The sequence below is a fragment of the Lepus europaeus genome, chromosome 18 (assembly GCF_033115175.1).
Source record: "Lepus europaeus isolate LE1 chromosome 18, mLepTim1.pri, whole genome shotgun sequence".
Lineage (NCBI taxonomy): Eukaryota > Metazoa > Chordata > Mammalia > Lagomorpha > Leporidae > Lepus > Lepus europaeus.
This window is the reverse complement of record NC_084844.1, coordinates 57,540,852-57,559,998: the sequence shown is the minus strand read 5'-3', so window position 1 is coordinate 57,559,998 and position 19,147 is coordinate 57,540,852. Positions and strand designations below refer to the sequence as shown.

The 19,147-nt window shown below is 46.2% G+C and overlaps 1 protein-coding gene across 1 annotated transcript in view; it reads right to left on the bottom strand.

Annotated features, from left to right (window-relative positions):
- Nucleotides 1-19,147, bottom strand: part of LOC133776783 (protoheme IX farnesyltransferase, mitochondrial) — a 145,071-nt gene that overhangs the window by 25,122 nt on the left and 100,802 nt on the right. The window contains exon 5 of the mRNA XM_062216014.1: nucleotides 17,377-17,447. Coding sequence (XP_062071998.1) covers nucleotides 17,377-17,447 — 71 coding nt within the window. The remainder of the gene's footprint in view (nucleotides 1-17,376; nucleotides 17,448-19,147) is intronic.

Sequence of the window (19,147 nt, the reverse complement as noted above, 5' to 3'; positions counted from 1 at the left end):
GGCTTGGGATGCCCGCATCCTGTATCTGGGTGCCTGGCTTTGAGTCCTGCTTCTGCCTTCTGATCCAATTTCTTGCTAACACACACTGAGAAAGGCAGCTCAATTACCTGGATCCCTGCTACTCACGTGGGAGACCTGAATGGACTTGGCCCAGCCGGGGCTACAATGGGAAGGCAATCAACGGATGGAAAACCTCTTTCTCTCTTTCCTTCTCATCATTGTTCAGTCTTTCAAATACATAAAAATAAACATCTAAAATAGTTTAAACATTTAAAATATTCAAAGGAAGACAAACACAAGTAATATTCAGCTATAAGAAAAACGACAGATGAAACGAGACAGAATTATTTAAATAGGGAATACTGACTTACTTAAGTTGAGAGGGAGAGAGAGGGAGAGAGAGGGAGAGAGGGAGAGAGAGAGAGAGAGAGAGAGAGAGAGAGAGATAGGAAGAGCTCCCATCCATGGGTTCATCTGAGCCCAGAACTCAACTACTTGGGTGGCAGAGCACCAGACAGCTGAGCCATCCCCTGCTGGCTCCCAGGGTGCGTATTTGCAGGGAGCTAGAAACAGGAGCAGTTGGGACTGGAACCTCTGATATGGGATGCAGGTGTCCCAAGGGACACCTTAACTTTGGCACCAAATACTCATCCCGATGGCTATGCAAATGAGTTGGAAGTTAGGGTTGATAAATTCGCAGTAAGTTGTTTTCCCTTATTTAATTCTTCAAATTTTAAAGACTTACCAGTATACAATAAGACTTATGAATATGAATTTTTATTTTCACTTATAACTTTTTATAGAGTTAAATTTTATTGTTTCAAATTACACAAAATAACCTGGTACAGGTAATTACTAACGTGATCACATACAAGTTTTTTTTTTTTTTTTCTTCTTTTAAACACTGGTGTTCTTGCATCTCTACAAGAATAGCTGAATAGCTTTTATTAAGAACAGAGGAAATGGGGCCAGAGTTGTGGCACAGTGGGTTAAGCCGTTTGCAGTGCTGGTGTCCCATATCTGATGGTTTGAAGCCTGGCTGCTTCGCTTCTGGTTAGCCTCCCTGCTAATGCACCCGGGAAGGCAGTGGAGGATGGCCCAAGTGCTTGGTTCCCTGCCACTCACATGGGAGACCTGGATGGAGTTACCTACTCCTGGCTTCAGCCTGGCGGAGCCCTGGCTATTGTGGACCTTTGGGGATTGAACCAGCAGATGGAAGATCTTGATCTCTTTTTCTCTGCTGTTCTGCCTTTGAAGAAATTAAGTAAAATAAATCTTAACAACAACTACAAAAAGAACAGAGGAATTACCATTTCTGTGAGTGGCCTCCCTTGGAGTAAATTTAGATTAGAAAGTGCAAAAATGCAGGTCAATGGCGTATGATGGCATTGCAAAAAAAAATTTCCAACTTCCAGTAACACAGCATAAATGTATGAATAGGGAAAGCAACACTATTTGATAGGGGGTGGGCAGAAAAAAAGACTCAGTGACTTCCCTTTATACATAAAAACATTCTTTTATATTCCTTCACTCACTCATGCAAATAGGTTCGGGGTTCATGCTGAGGGTTGAATGATGATTTATTTCCAAACTCATATACAAAACTGAATTACATTTTAAATTGAGATATCTTTCTACCGGGCAGCACCGCATGGGATATTTCTACTTCTGCCTTTCCTGCCCAAGGCTATGGCAGCAAAGAAACTAATAGATGAAGGAGCGGGGGAGGGGGAGATTTGTCAACATATTGCTGTGAATTATTTTTGCCTCCTTAAGATACTCCTGTAACAGGGCTTTGTTTACCAAACACCAGTCCTTATGTGGCTCTATGGCAGTGGAATTTTCTACAGAAACTAGAAACAAAGAAGAGAAATACAAGCTTACATTTGATGCCTATTTATTGCACTTAATAAATGTAACTTAAATTACTTGACTTTTAAGCAACTTCCTGGAGGAACGTGGCCCTTCTGTTTAAGTAATGTGTCGGGGAGGCCTACGAAATGTTATATTAAATCAAGAAAGCTTTATATTTTGAGCTGTTCTGCAGGTAATTGGTTTACACAAAAATTAACCTCATACTTCTTGGTCACTCTTCCAGAATAAATGATTTTTAAATTACAAAATAAAATTTCCTTTCTTCAAAAACAAAAGAAAACCTAAAGCCTTCATCAAACCAAGCCAATTTAACTTTAATTTCCTGCATAAATCCCACATTGGAGCTTTGAAATGAGTTTTGGGGGGAAAGTCTCTACAGATAACTGCTGTAAAAAGGTCTCTCCAGCATCTCATTGAGCGGCTTTGTATTCCTGAACATGTCTCAAGGTGCAGATCCTGCGAGGCAGCAGGGGACTGATGAAAATTCAGAACTTCAGGAAATGGTGAAGACGATGATGACAGAAACCCATTTTTAAAAGAAAACTGTATTCTAAAACATGTTTCAGAGAAATGCAAGAAAACGCAGATATTTTCGGCAGAGTTATATTCAGAACATGGAGATCTTGGGAGCACATTAAGAAAAGCTTTATTTATTTATTTTTTTCCTCCACAGAAGAAAACAAAGCGGATCCGTGATGAGTTTTTGGAAATCTAACTGAGAGGATTTTATGGATCAAGGAAAATGCTAACATTGATTAGCTATTAAAAAAAAAAAATCAACACCATAGTGAGCCTTCTACCATTTCTGACCTCTGAGAGCCAACTGTGGAATTCAGGAAGAAGCCAAAGGTGACCTTGCATCATGCTACATCGAGGCAGCTTAAGGGTAAGATGGTCAGACAAAGACTCTGGGATTTTCAAAGAGTAGTGATTCCTACTGTTTGATTGCACCCTTGAAAATCAAGAGTTTCCAGTGTGGACGTCTAACCTCTTAATCTATTTCTCAAACCCTTGGGGGAGGGACCACCTAGGAAGCCCGCAAGCTCCCAGCGCCCATAACACACGGCAGAAGCTGACCTCCCTCTCTCCTGGTGGAGTGGATGGCTTCACTGACCCTCTCCTCTCTATTTTTACTTCACAGAAGTCTACATTAAAAAAAAAAATAGCTGTGTTCACCTACACAAAATAGGGTCAATGAATTTTAATGAGTCTTTGAAAAGCTTTAATAAAATACAACTCACGAGAAATAAAGCTGAGAAATAAAACTATTCACCCCTGCAGCTTTGGAGATTGCTGGGGAACTGAATTCGGGCTCAGCAGCTTGGCAGCTCAGCAGGTGCCTCCACCTGGCCACCAGCTCGCATCCAGGCGGAGGGCACAGAGGAGGGCCATGGGCCTTCCCAAGACAGAAACGAGGGCGGGGCGAGGGCTGCGCGAGCCGCCACCTGGCTTGGCCTGGGAACGCACAAAAGCAGCCCCGAAATCTGGGGTCTGATGCTAGCATTTTCCATTTCTAAATGTTGGCAATGATGCGAACTGTATGGCACCACGGCAAGGCCAGACAAAACATCTCTTTGGGCTTTGGTCTGTGGGCTGCGATCATGCAATCTCTGGTGTTCGTGAGAGTTCTTCTGGAAGGAAAGGGTTTACCTAATGTGGTACCCGCAGCTCCCGCACGCCCCCCACCAATACCACGCTCCACCTCATGTGTGTGTCTGATTCTTACTCTTCTTGATTCTCTGACCTCCCTCACCCACAACCCCCAGCACACACAGGTTGGTCTCCGTGTCTGTCCTGGGATTATCATAGCGCTCCTTAGTCCTTATGCTAACCCGATCTGCTACACTGCCTGCCCATCTGGCTGCACCATATTAACTGTACGTGTGAGGTGCGCACACGTACACATACGCGCGCGTGTGTGTGTGTGTGTTTGTGTGGGGTGACTCTGGACTATGCATCTTTACATTCTCTGCTCTTAGGGATGGTGCCCAAATGAACCTTTACAAACCAGTGCAAAAGGGAGAGAACAAGAACCTAAAACTACACGCACGCAACACCAGCCAATGGGAACGGCGCTACATCATGTCCAGTCTTTTTTCACACCATCGTATATGAAAATACACCAAAGTGAGTGAAGGGGTCGAAACGACCTGGGATTGTGAGTAAGTGCTGCCTGCTCCTATGACGTATTTTTCAAGTGGCTGCAAGTGACAGATTAATTTACTAGGATGTGACTGGACTCTTCATGTGCATATTTATTAGAATATCTGGATATTTTCTGATTGTAGAGACACGGGAACTGATGACTCCCCCATCCAGGACTGCTGTCAATAAAAGCTCACCTCTTACAACACTTCAAAATACTATCAATACTTCCTTTTTCCCTCCTGACAATGAGAGAAAGTGGTGTAGCTTTAGAAAATCCCACTGGTCCTCGCCCTGACTCCCTGGAAATGACTAAGCACGATGATGTCTACAAAACTTGTTGCTGACTCTTCATCCCGTGTTTCCTGACACAGAGAAGGGTTTTTAAAAACAAAGTTCTTCATGCTCTTACCCCGGTGAGACCAAATTCGTTCTTCCTGCCACTTTTGAGTCACTGGTTAACATTAAAAAAAGAAATTTCTATACTTATAAAATGTTTATGTTCTTATTACATTAGCAATATATACACGCCGAGAGACTGATCATAACAATCTTTGGAAACTGTACAGAGCCGTGGCCTGTGCTGGGTGCACGTGCGGGAGGCGAGTGGGGCCGGCTGATGAATAATATTCACAGCTCCCCTGCAGCCCACAAAATGTTTACATTTGCTTAAGTGCTTACTGGTAAAACCTTCAGTACATGTGAAAAATGTCTCCTGTAAATCCCTATAATACTTAAGCTAAACCCTGTTCTTTAAGTTAATAATGCCAACTAAACAATCCATTCATTTCATTTCTAAAACTCAATCTTCATCATTCATTTCCCAACCAGGTATTGGCTGACCCCAACTCCAAGTGTTTTAATTTATCCTCTCTAAATAACCTCTCGCTCTGCGCTTAGCCGGCCACTCTCTCTCCGAGGCGGCCCACGTCTGCAGCGTACCAGTAGGGATCACTCGCAATCTGACCCATTAAGTTGGAAAGACCAATGCTGACAAGTATTATTTCCCTGTCAGCATCACCACGCGGGGAAACGGATCACTCAGAAGGAGGCATAAGCAAAAATACACACGCGTCTTTCAAAATCACAGGGAGAGAGGCCCAGCCCAGACCACCTCCCAGGGGCAGCTGCCACTGCCCACGCTGCCCTTATCCCTACAGCTTTGCCTGACCCCCAGGAGAACTTGTTTACGACAGTTTACTCATTTCACTCAGCACATAGTCACAGGCTGCCTTGTCCTGCCTGCTAAGCATGTCGTGCATCTATCTAATTTTTCCACCCAGATAGACACCCGTGAGCATCATAAAACGATGTGGTGGCAGTACAGGGGATCGGTACAGCCTTAATGAACTGAATAAAGAACAGAATTTTTTACTTCTAAGAAACATTAGGCCTTGGGAGTCTTAAGATTAAATTTAACAAGGAAAAAAGAGTATCAGTTAAAAAAATACAGGAGTAAGAAGCACTGAATTTGAATACTGAAGGACCTCAAGTTTGATAGAGATGGCAGATTACGGGCAGGTGTGTCCCTTGGTCCTCTCCTCTCGGGACAAAGGACATGGAGAACAGGAAACAGGTACCTCCAAGTGTGGCCGCCAGGAAAGCACTCCTCCAGAGGCAGATCTCTGCCAGGGGAGGCAAATGGGGGACTCAGCACGCTGTTAAGTTCAGGAATCTCTTTCTCAGGCCTCGACTGCAATAAACACAAAGGAGCTGACATAAAGTGTGTTTGTGTTGGGGATGCGGGGAGCACTTCCAGACAGAGTTACCAAGCAGGAGCGGGGCTGGAGCTGCATGCCTGGCCGAGTGCAGGCTAAGGTTTGGGGCAGCTGCCCTGGAAGCAGCAGAGCAGCCTTGGGCACCTGTAACCTCCCATTCCTAGCCCTGTGGTGAGTTGTCCATGACCCCTTTCCTCGGCCCTGCGAGACAGGACCAGGCCCAAGTCTGGACAATCTGGTTTCTCTCACGAAGCTTTGGAAATGAACAGCAAGTCAGTTTAAATGAATGAGAGAGCAGAAGAAGGAAGGTTCAGAGAGAGGAACGTGGAGTGGAAGCCCGGGGAGAAGCCGAGGTGAACAGTGAGGGCAGAGGCTTGACGTCAGCAGGTGCAGTGGTGAGCAGGCCGCTCTTTCCAGAAGTGTGGAGGTAAGAAGTGGAGAAATGGATGGGGATGGATTCACCAGCTGCTTTAACAGACTTGTGTCTAAAAAAAGGGACCAGCCAAGCAGTTGGTCAGAAGACAAGGACGCCATGGGACGAGAAGGAGTCCTGGGTCCTGGGAGAGGCCTCAGGGTCAGGCTGAGCTGAGCAAGCAGCTCCCATGCAAGCTGGGATCCACGGCTTAGGACTTGGAAGACCACAAGGGAGAAAAGGGGTGCCCATGGCTCCCCACAAATTTCCAGAATAGATTCTGGCAGCTGGGAAAATGCTTACCTGCCCTGGAAGAACTGAGGTTCATCTTCTGAAGAAATACTGGGGATATTCACTTTGGACTACTATCTTCTTCTGACCCATCCGCCAGCCACCCTAAGATTACTAACTCCATTTAATCCGGGGCAGGCTTTTGGCCTAGTGGTTAAGACATGTGCATCCCATATTGAAACGCCTGGGTTTGAGTCTGGGCTCTGCTTTCGGTTCCAGCTTTCTGCTAAATGGTGGGACTCTGCTAATGTTTCTGCTCAAGTTGGGTCCCTGCCACCCATGTGGGAGACCCTTATGGAGCTCCCAGCTCCTAGCTTTGGCCTAGCCTAGCCACAGGCTGTGGTGGGCACTTGGAGAGTGAACCAGCAGATGACGTGGTCTCTGTCTTTCTCTATCTCTCAGATGAATAAAAAAATTAAATCCATGCCATACAGTTGGCCCAAGGCAGATATGGAGTTTTGCTGAATGGAAGGAGTCTCAGGACACAGGATCTGTGTGACAGGTAAGGGGTAGAGAGAAGAAATTACTACTGAGGACATAAAAATGCCGGGGAAATGGCAGGTTCGGAGGCAGCAGAAACAATGACTTTCCACTTAATGACACGTGTCTGGCCCACCAGAAGCCGAGGATCTGTTAGGCCCGTGGGGAACGGATGCGGTGGTTTGGCGCCAAGTTAATAGGGACACACTCTGTGGGGAGGAGCTGACGGCGGAGGGTGGGGGGGCTCCATTAGGAGCCCTCTGGAGCCCCTCTCTCCAGATTTCATCAGATGCAGGGCACGAGAGCTCTCAGAGACACGCGCCGTGACTGGGTTTTATCCGTGTGCATCTGGGACGCTTCCTGAGTGATGTGTCCAGGGTACTCAGTCTCATCAAGTGGCCCCCAAGCCATTAGAGACTCTGATAAATAATTCTACTGTAGCGGCCTGGAGCCGGAGGGGAAGCAGAAAGCCATGGGGTCAAGTGTGTCCACGGGAATCCCATTTGGCAAACAAGAGCTGCAAAAGGATGGCTCTCTTAACCATCTGCAGTTCTGGAACACGCCTCAGAGTCACTGGTAACTTCCTGTGGCCTGGGAACTCCTGGGATGGATTTAAATGACAGTCTTAGGATAAAAAGCCTTTTCTTTCTGCTAGTTCATCCCCAACAGGACTGGACAAACATTCACTTATTTCTTTTATTAACTAGACGTGGTGCCTCAGACACATGGAACTGGCATTTTTACGGCACTCCCCCTTGTATTCTCCATGGGAAATCCAAATAGGCAATAGGGGCAGGTGTTGTGGCCCAGTGAATTAAAACCTCCACTGGAGATGCCCGCATCCCACACTGGAGTGCCTGGGATCAAGTCCTGGCTCCTTTGCGTCTGAACCAGCTTCCTGATAAATAGCCCCAGAGGGAGCAGTTGATAGCAGAAGTACTTGGGCCCCTGCCATCGCACGGGAGACCAGGATGGAGTTCCTAGCTGTTGGCTTTGGCCTGTCTCAGCTCTGGTTGTTGTAACCATTTGGGGAGTGAACCAGAAGATGGAAGCTCTCTCCCTCTCTTCCTTTCGAATAAATAAAAATTTTAAAACAAGTAATCTCATAGATCTTATTCTTATTAAATGGTATTTTAGCTATAAGGGCTTTCCTCTTTGATCCCTCCCCTAAAATTACACAAGTCAAAACTTGGTGCTTACAATGTAAAGGGCGTGTGTTTGCTGTGGGAAGTCAATTAGGTTACACTCCTTTCTTATGAAATGTGAGCCGCCGAGCCATCTCCATCACCGGGAACAACTGGGTTACACCCCTTTCTTATGAAATGTGTGCCACTTAGCCGTCTCCATCACCTGGAATACAGGCAAAGGTGGCCCAGGAAAAAGCAGGAGAGCAGCACTCTGCTGTCAGAGGACTGCATGCATTTCCACGTTCTGAAAACCCCACGCAGCTGCGGTGTACCCGGGTCAGTCCTGGGGTGAAGATGTACTGGACTCTGAGTTATCCTTCCGAACCCCCTGAGGTCATCCAGGAAGCACACACAAGTGTACGCCCAATGCTGGAGAGTGCGGCTGTTCGCTACAGTTTAAGAACCACTGAGTTAAATAAAAGAGGGAGCAAGAGATAGGCCGATATTTAGATGACTGGGTATTCCCTCCCCCCAAAACACACACACACACATACACACATGTACACACACATGTACACTCACACACTTACATACATATATACAACACACATACACACATATATACACAGCACACACATACACACAGACATATGCATATATACAACACACACATACATACACAACACACAGACATACATATATACATACATAATACACACACACTCTCACATACATACACAATGCACACATACATACACATATCTACATACACAATACACATATACATACATATACAATACATATATACACAACACACATGCGTACACACATACATAACAAATATATACAACACATACACTCACACTCATACATATATATACAGCACACACAAACACACACATACATCACACACAGACACAGACACAACACACACACAATACACACATAAACATATACTCACATATATAAACAATGCATGCATACACATATACACACAATACGCATACACATACAATACATATACACACAACACACATGCACACTCACAACACATACACTTGCACACATACATACACAACACATACATCCCTATGCATATATATCAACATACACATATACAATACACACATACAAAACATATACACAGACAACACACATATACACATATGCACACATACATAACACACATACACACAGTGCACACACAATGCACACGCATATATACATACACCATACACACATACACACACCTTGCCGCTGGGAAGACTCTCAGAAGACATGGAGAATGCTCAGGGGCTCACTGTGCTCGTCTTGTTGCGAAGCTCTGGCAACCCGAGTGAGTGAGTAAGTGAGTGAATGAGTGAGCAGTAATGCATTTCAGTTGTGGAGGTGAGGCTCTGCCTCAACTGTGGAGCTGCAGCTTCCCTGGGGTTGTGTTCTAAGGTCCTCTTGAATCACAAGCAGCTACTGAACTGAACACAGAGGGGGACTCACGTAGAGAGAGGGAGATGGGAACATTCCAGAGAAAAGGGAGAGAGAGACTCCTTAGAAAGCAAGCAAAAGTTGCAGAAAGAGAAGAAAAGGCAAGTGGAAAGCAAGAGAAGCAGAGGTAAGGAGGCGGAGATGGGCAGTTTACCTGGGGAGTCGGTGACTCAGAGAGGAGAGGCTTGGGATGCGTACCCGGTTCAGGGTGCCTGGTGGGCAGTGACAGTTGGTCTCCATTTTGAACTGAGCAACAGTGGGCCTTCAGCTGCTCTGTGCACCAGGCCATGCTATCAAGAGTTCATACTGGGACCTTCTTCATAACGCTTCTCATTACTGTGACCTTATAGTCCCTTCTTCCCAGGGCAGCTGAAGGATTCTCCGTCTCCCTCTTTCTTTTAATTATTTGAAAGCAGAATTCCAGCGAGAAGGACACACACACACACACACAATCTCACACACAAACCTGCACACAGATAGAGAGAGAGATCTTCCATCTATTGGTTCACTCTGCAGATGGCCACAACAGCCAGGGCTGGGCCAGGCCGAAGCCAGGAGTCATGGGATGTCAGCATTGCAGGCAGTGGCTTAACTGGGTATACCACAGTGCTAGCCACTGAAAGATTCTTTTAACCCCTCGCCTCACTCAATCTCCACTTCTACAAGAATGGGCTCTCAGTGCCTGGACAGCACATGCCATGACTCTCCCTCCTGATAGGCATTCCTACTTCTCTGTCATCTGTCTACCTGCCGTCTGCCAGTCTGTCCGTCTGTCCACCCATTGATTAAGCATCAACTATGTCAGCTATGATGGCAGGAATTTCTGTATATTTTGCTCAATGCTGTATCACAGCATTAAAAATGGTACCCACCTGCGGTTAGCATTGTGGCACTGTGGGTTAAGCCATGGCTTGTGATGCCAGCACCCCATATTGGAGCACTGGTTCAAGTCCTAGCTGCTTTGCTTCCGATCCAGTTCCCTGCTCATGCACCTGGGAAAGCAGCAGATGATGGTCCAAGTATATGGGCTTCTGCCACTGATGTGGGAGACCGGGATGGAGTTCTGGGTTCCTGGCTTCAGCCTGGCCCAGTCCTGGCTGCTGCAGCCATTTGCGGAGGGAACCAGCAGATGGAAGAGCACTCTCTGTCTCACTCCTTCTGCTTTTCAAATAAATGAGCAAATAAAGAAATCTTTTTAAAAAATGGTGCTTAGCATATGTTAGGCGCTTAGAAGATGCATGTCATATAAAAGATAGTAGGCGTTAGAAATAAATGGAAAACTCAAATTCTGTCTTCGAAGAACCCATACAGAGGCCCAAGAGAAGAGTGCAGTACACTGAGCAGTGCTGTGACAGAGACACACACTAAGGGCACAGCAAGCACCCAGACAAAACCTTGCAGACCTCTCACTTCCAGAGGAAGTAGTGCTGGGTACGAAATTACCCAGGCAGTGAAGGGGCGAGGTTAGCACGCCTGGCAGAGGAGAGAGAAAGCAGGGCTCTTTGGTGAAAGAACAGGCAGACCCAGGGAACCATGGTATAACACACAAGAAGGAACACAGTTCCAGCAGACGCAGTCCCGGACAAGGCTGGAGGGGCTGGCAGGGATCACAGCCTGACAGGCCTTGCACGGTATGGTAAAGAATCCAGACTAAATACCTTGTCCTAGGCGTGTCTGGTGACCAGAAACCAATGTGATCCCTGAAGGAAGCTGAGTGGGAAGGAGATGGAGGAGGGCGAGAAAGGCGGCCGAGAAGTCAGCTGCAGGGTTCAGCTGTGGTGCACCAGGTTAAAGCCCCCGGCCTGCAGCGCCGGCATCTCGTATGGGTGCCAGTTCAAGTACTGGCTGCTCCACTTTCAATCCAGCTCTCTGTTACGGCCTGGGAAAGCAGTGGAAGATGGCCCAAGTCCTTGGGACCCTGCACCCGTGTGGGAGACCCGGAAGAAGCTCCTGGCTCCCAGCTTTGAATCAGCTCAGATCTGGCCGTTGTGGTCATTTGGGGAGTGAACCAGCAGAAGGAAGACCTCGCTCTCTCTCTGGCTCTACCTCTTGGTAAAACTCTGTCTTTAAAATAAATTAAATAAATCTAAAAAAAAAAAAAAAAAAAAAAACAACAAGTCAGCTGGATGCTGCTGAGTACCTTACATACAAGGGACAAGGATCTGGAGTCACAGCAGAGAGGAAAGAGGGCAGACTCCAGGACAACTCAAGAGGTCACAAAGACCCAGTTTGTCGAAAAATCTGATGGAGGAGTAAGAGAAAAATGTGTCCAGGATGGCTTATAGGTGTCTGACTTTGGAATCTAAATTCAAGCACATAAGGACAAGGACAGATTTGGGAGAGGGAAGGAACTGAGGTCCATGTATACGGAACGTGTGATGCCTGCAGGGGCATCTCAATAGAGTTTTTCAAAGAATTCAGAAGAGCAGTCTGGGCTGGAGGTGTACACAGTGCTGGGTGTGGTTATACAGGGGATGAGGGAGATGAGGAGAAGGCTGAAGACCACCAAGTAAGGAGCAGAACGAGGAGGAAGGAACAGAAAACACAGCTTAGCAAGGACAGCCAGAGTAGCTTATTTCTTTCGCATGCTTGGGCTCTCCACTCCCTCTGAGAAGTTCTTTTGAGCTCCTCTTTGTGCTCCCACATCACCCAGGGCCCATTGCTACGGGGGCACTCAGCATATCACAATGAAGATGCTTAATTAGTCAGTACCCCACAAGAGACAGTGTGTCTCGATCACCTCTGCACCTCCAGGGCCCCGCTCGGTACCTGACCAGCAGGTGCAGTAAATACACAATTGAGTGAACTGTACCTCTCACGGCACTCACTGCCATTTTTAAGCCTGTGTGTTGCCGTCTCCTCCATGTGATTTTAAGACAATGTCATTTACCTGTTTGTGCCCTAGCAAGGAGCCCACTTCTCTATACGATGCTCTCCCTAACGGTGTCCCGATGGTGACAGAATGAACGAAGCGCTCAATCACCTGAGTAGCTTCTGTCTACCAACTCAATGAAAGTGGAAACACAATTTTCACTCCCCGATGTTCTTTTCGTTTGCAAAGTAGATTTGCTTCCTTTCTCCCACCCTTTATAAAAGTAACCTGGATTTAAGTTATTGTCTGGGAAGTAACAAAATATTTATATTTTGAAGCCCATTTAACAACAGATGAAATTTCCATAAGCAATCCTACAATATTTTAGAGTTTTAAGCCTCTTCTTGGACAATGCACTATTATTCATGTGATTTTATCAATGTTATTATCTCCAGGATCCTGTTACGAGATGAACATGCCAGAAGAACTGGTAGTGCGGAGAGAGTAATTCAATGGCTTGCCGAGCTCTGAATCAGTTAAGTAACACTTCAGAACTCGAGAGGGAGGAGGAAGAGTGGGCAGGGAAGAGCAACAGATATGCTCCCATGCACTGGCTCACTCCCTAAAGGCCCTCGATGGCTGCCCAGGCTGGGCCCATGGCTGGAAGCAGGAACTCAGTCCAGAGCTCACCCATGGGTGGCAGGGGCCCAACTATGTGACTCATCACTTGCTGCCTCCCGGGTTTGCATTAACAGATGGCAGGAACGTAAGTCAGTAACCAGAGCTGGGGACGGAACCCAGGTACGGTGATACAGGATGCAGGAGTCTGAACTTGCTAGGTTAAATGCCTGTCCAGGTAGCATGGTAATTACATGAATAATATCTGAAGACAGGTATTTTCTATTATACAGCATTGGGTTTTTTAATGATTTATTTATTTATTTATTTATTACTTATTTGAAAGGCAGAGTTACACAGAGGCAGAGGCAGAGAGAGAGAGAGAGAGAGAGGGAGGGAGAGAGGTATTCCATCCACTGGTCTACTCCCCAGATGGCCACAACAGCCAGAGCTGTGCTGATCTGAAGCCAGGAGCCAGGAGCTTCTTCCGGGTCTCCCACGCAGGTGCAGGGGCCCAAGGTCTTGGGCTACCTTCCACTGCTTTCCTAGGCCACAACAGAGAGTTGGATTGGAAGAGGAGCAGCCAGGAGTCGAACCAACACCCATATGGGATGCGGGCATTGCAAGTGGCGGCCTTACCTGCTACCCCACAGCGCCGGTTCCACAACATTGGTTTCTAGGTGTTGATAACTTTTTCTAGTCATCCAGTTACAAGTGATCAGGCTGAACCAGACTCTTCTATAAGAAGGTAAACTTCTCTGTCTACCTTCATTGTAAGACTTTGCGTTTACAAATTTAACCTGTAGGTAGGCTTACTCATGCTTGAGTGTGAGCTCCCCATGTGCAACACATGAATTCTAAGGTGTATGTTCTCCGCCAGAAAACAAAGCAGGCTCTAAAGGCCCAGCTCCCTTCACACACACATCTTTCACACCCATGACATTTCTGCTAGAAATGTGCAAACAACGTAAGGAAAATGCAGAGGTGCTGAGTGGTATTTTGAACAGAGGTATTTAAAGGGGTCTGGATTTCACCATATACCCACAAGCTGATTTAAATATGCTATGCTTCCCATTTATGTTTTTTTTCTCTTTCAGCAGAAATCAGCAAAAAGCATTCATATGAAATAGCCTTAACAATGATGAAGCTCTGTGCCCATAACCATCGTCACATTTACAGAGGGTGGCACAGAATTATGTAAACTGGAGACTGTGGGACGTGAGAGAGGACGATCCTGCTGGGCTGACAGGTGGAAACGCGGCCACCCGCCCCTGGCCCACACGGGATGTTCTGAGCATCTCCTCCGTCTCTCTCTGATCCTAGTCTCATTCCCTGGTGTGCTCCTTTCTATGTCTGGTATATAGGTACCTACGCACGTATTTATTTGAAAGGCAGTGATGGAGACAGGGGGACAGAATGTTCTTCTATCCCGTAAATGACTGCAATAGCCAGGGCTAGGCTAGGTGGAAGCCCAGAAGCCCAGAACTCCATCCAGGTCTCCCACATGAAGTGGCAATGGCCTAAGTACTTGAACCATCTTTTGCTACCCTCCTAAGCCCATCAGTAGGGAGCTGGATTGGAAGCACACAGTAGTGTGGGGACTCGAACCAGGTACTCTGATATGGGACATCGGCGTTCCCATGGGATGGCTTAACCCAGTGTGGATGACGCCCATCCATCCAGGTTTTATCTCTGCAGCTAGCTGAACAGTCAGAAACGCATCCCTGGCTACAGTGTTGGCCCCAGCCTCCTCCTCTCCAGTCACTTCAAGGCCGTATGTTCTGGAAGTTCTCACTGGGAAGCGTTCTCTGGACTCCTGTCTCTGGCTTGCGCCAAGGGGAGCTTTAGCAACCTGCGATTTGCTTTCCCCTACCGAGCTCACGGGAGTGATGTGTCCTTCTCACGAACAGAGACACAGCCATGTGCCAGCTGTCAGGCCCTCGGGTAAATCTGCACTCTGTCACTTGCTCCGTGAACACCTGCAGCCTCCGTTTCCTCTCCAGAGCACTGGGGGCAACTGGACAGTTCACACCTCATGGGGGAATCGTGAGAATCCACTCTGTATGTAATGCCTACCACTGTGATCCCATCAAAAGAAGCAGGTGAAATGGGGCACATGGTAAGCTTTGTCTCACCCTGAATCCCATATTCCATCTTCCATTAACTCTGACGTCCACTTTTCTATTTTTCTAACTAGTCTTAGGATACCTCTACATCTCTTCTGGAATAAATAGCAAATAAACAAAAAGGAAAGAAAAAAACAAACACAGTTTCTTTCTTCCACGGCAGCTCTCAGGCGCGTTGCCCGCTGCTCGTCACCGAGTTTTTCTGCGAGAGGACTAAGCACAGCGGATGGCAGCAGGCACAGGAACAACCTCACTGCCTGATTCACACCTTTACTCATTAAAGCCACTTGTGTTCACGTCAATAAAAGTGTTCCAAAACACGGTAGCCATCTGGAAAGGCGAATGAAATATATAATAAAATACAGTACAGCTATATGTATATTTACCCTACCACAGGACCCAGTCATCAGTACAAGACTTTCACAGGGTTTCTTTCCCAGGCTGCCCACAGACAATGACAGGGACCCACTTTCCACGTGGAACTGTAAATTAAGTCTAGGAAGCTGGACAGGCATACTACCCCAAATCAAACAGAGTACTGAGTATCGAGAACAAACCTTTGAAATAACTGCTGAAGTTTGGATTTGAGTGGCCAATAGTTGCTATGAGCACAAAAACTGTCAAAGCTGAGAAATCAATTTTAATGGATGGTTGGTAGGAACCTTCTACTACTCCCCTCCTATGACTACCCACTTAGAAAACATCTGTGTAGTAGATAATATCATATTAAATCATGATAAATGCTAGTTGGCAAGGTATGAAGTCTTCGGTTTTGAAACCACGCTTCCCAACATGGGAAGATTTCTGCCCCAGGCCCTTAACAGCTCCTCATATCTATTTAAGAAAACACATTTTTGCTGTGAGTTTCAATGTATTTCTTTCAGGCCTATAATCTGCTCTCTAAAAGAGCAACTCGGGTTTACTGTCATCAATGAGATTCTGCCTGGGCCACCTTGCAGACAAGAGAAGCCGTACGTGTACACACGACTAGTGATCGTGCAGCACTGCCAACAATGGGCACCGAGGTCACGACGCTGCCTCCTGCACACACGCACAGACCCTGCTCTGGCCACTCCTGGACCAAAGACGACGGCCTAGGATGGAAACAGTGGTGACTGCTTCACACCCGCCGACTGCTTGCTGGGCCTGTTCCCACACTTGCCCCTGCTTCTGACGGAGGGCAGGAGCCCACTGAGGATAACGACTGGACGGAAATTCCGAACCAGGAACAAGCTCCCTACGATCTGCCCAGGGCAAGTGCAGCTTTCAGCTTTGGGGACAGACGGGTTACAGACACCACATTCTTCCCACTGCAACAGATTTATTTAAATAACAAAAGCACATCGGGCAGTTTACAAACTGTAAAACAATACATAGCTTTATTTATATTTCAAAAATATAAAAAGGAAAAAAATATCAGTACAAAAAAAGATGCTTTTGTTCTTCTATATTTCTGTCTGGCTCTATTTAAATGTGGCAGTATTTTAAATTCATTAACAACTGAATGCCTCAAAACAGCTAATATAGACTTATTGGACTGGATCTACACTTGTTTCCTTGGTTGTTATACTTAGCACGTGTGATTCTTCGATCTAATAACGAAGCCTCCTACGAGGGCATGCACTGGGAATGTGAAGAGAAGATTCACTGGGTTTGGAAGAGTCAGGATAAACCATTTGGCCCTTTTCATTATACTTCTAGGCGTGTGACATAATATCTCAGATTCAAAAAAAAAATTTTTTTTTTGAAAATGCTGGTGCAGAGGTCTCCTGGAAGTAAAATGCTTAATTATTAACCATTAGAGATATTGAAATATTTATATGCTTTTTAGTTCTACTTAATTGAATTTGGTGGAAAGGATGGTAATGGAGGCCGCGCTTAACTTGGCATACAACAGCTTTATCGGGTGAACTGAAAAAATGAGATTTCAGATACAGCCCTCTTCTGAGAGCCTACCTGGATGGGTCTCGGAATCCTGTGTTAATGGAGTGTTTTTATCTTCAGGCCCCACCAAGTGAAACAAAGTCCGTATCTCAAAATGAAATCAAAAAGGCCTCTCGCATGAGTTACTCCCTCCAGAAAACCTGCAAATCTTGGGTGCATCTGAGGTGCTGGGTGGTACATTTTTGGTTAGAGGTGAGAGGGCCTGCGCATCCACACCAGTGTGATCCCTTGCAGGTGGGTGATTTTCCACTCCACCGCAGAAGGCGAAATTCTGGGAAACGATTCAGGATGAACAAGCAAATCGATGCTCTACAAGGTGGAAGAGACTTAACAGTCATGGTTTTACCTGATCTGTCCCCGGACCAGGGGCCTGTTCTTCGTCCGATTCATGTTTGAGTCAAATGGCACCTCGAAAAACTGTCAAAAGAATGACGGAAGACAGAAAGCATTAAAGACGGGAATATGAAGCGACTCTTCCGCTTCAGTGTTGAAAAGTGCTCCGCGGTCAACTCCATTTTAATTTTGATAGTATACATTCACACCTTGGCCCTTTTTGAAGAAAAATTCTCGGGAAGAGACAAACTTACAACAAATGCATCGTCAGGAACCTCTGCTTTTACCCACCTTGAAAACCACTTGTTCAATGCACAGTTAAGATGTCTCAAGGCCACGGTTTGCTGAAAGCCTCAGTGTGGTAAACAATCTCACAATCCTACACAATCCCAAAGCCTGTGAATCAACCAAGAACCAACCAACCCTGGCAATGGGCTCCTGAAGTCAAGGTCAGGGCCGCAGTACTGACGATCCCAGATGCAACTGTACACAACTGCTGAGCCCAGACTGTGATTAGGTGGGTGGTCAGCTCACTCTGCCTGGGACACTTTGGGTTTACCTCCATCACTCTCAAAGCATCCCAGCGTAGATAACGGATTGGCATGGGCACCCTACCTGTGAAGTGTGGCTTTAGTTGTTTACCTACTAAAGGACAAAATCCAGGGGATTATCATAAATCCATTTTCCAAACCTTCAACAAACTGCACACTATGTTCTTAAATTTGCTAGCAATGTCTCTTATCCCAGCAGAGTGCTGAAAACTCCAATCAGGTCATTACTGGAGAATATCTTTGACTAAATGCTGGGTTGGAAGCAAATCAGTAGACGAAACGATAATTCAGTGGAAGTGCTAAGCCAGTGTTTCCCCAGCTATGTTCCCAGCAGTCTGTGGAGCTGCTCCCAGAAAGACTGACTCAGTGGTCATGTCACATTAGTAGAATAAAGACTGGGAAATCCCAAAGTGAAGAAATCTAATTAACATCCTTTAGCCAGTGTTTTCCAAACACTGGACCCATGGAACCTTTTCTCAAGAAAAAATGTTTATCGGATTGCAGAAATGTCTGGTGTGGGTATATTCAAGTGACAGGGATCACTTCCTGCATGGGTCTATACATATCACGGCTCTGATTCCACGCACTTAGTAGGTTTGCTATGCATGTTAGAGAAAAGTAAATACTAGGGCCAAAAAGACGTAGCCTAGAAATTAAGTACACTGTATTTTATACTTTGAAAAGTCATCTAATACCTCCAACTAGTAAATGCGTGCATTTGTTTATTTAGAGACAGAGATAGATGGACCCACCACCCTCAGGTTCATTTCCTGAATGCCTGCAGCAACTAGGGCCAGTCAGGAGCTGGGAACTCCACCCACGTCTCCCACATGGGTGGCAGGGACCCAAGTATTTGAGGTGTACATTAGCAGGAAGCTGGACTGGCACCAGGCACTGTGATACGGGATGCCGGCCTCCCAGGCGGCAGCTTAATGGCTGCACTAGACACCTACCCCAGCAAATGTTAAAAATGAATGAAAATTCTAGCTTGAACTATTTGAGAAACTTAGAATTTATCCTTACCAGTTAAGACATCTGGTAAGTTGTGTTTACCCTAGCTTGCTTGCTTTCTTCTTTTATTTTTAAATATTTATTTATTTATTTTAAAGTCAGAGTTATACAGAGAGAGGAGAGGCAAAGAGAGAGAGGTCTTCCAATCCGCTGGTTCACTTCCCAGTTGGCTACAACGGCCGGAGCTGTGCCGATCCAAAGCCAGGGGCCAGGAGCCAGGAG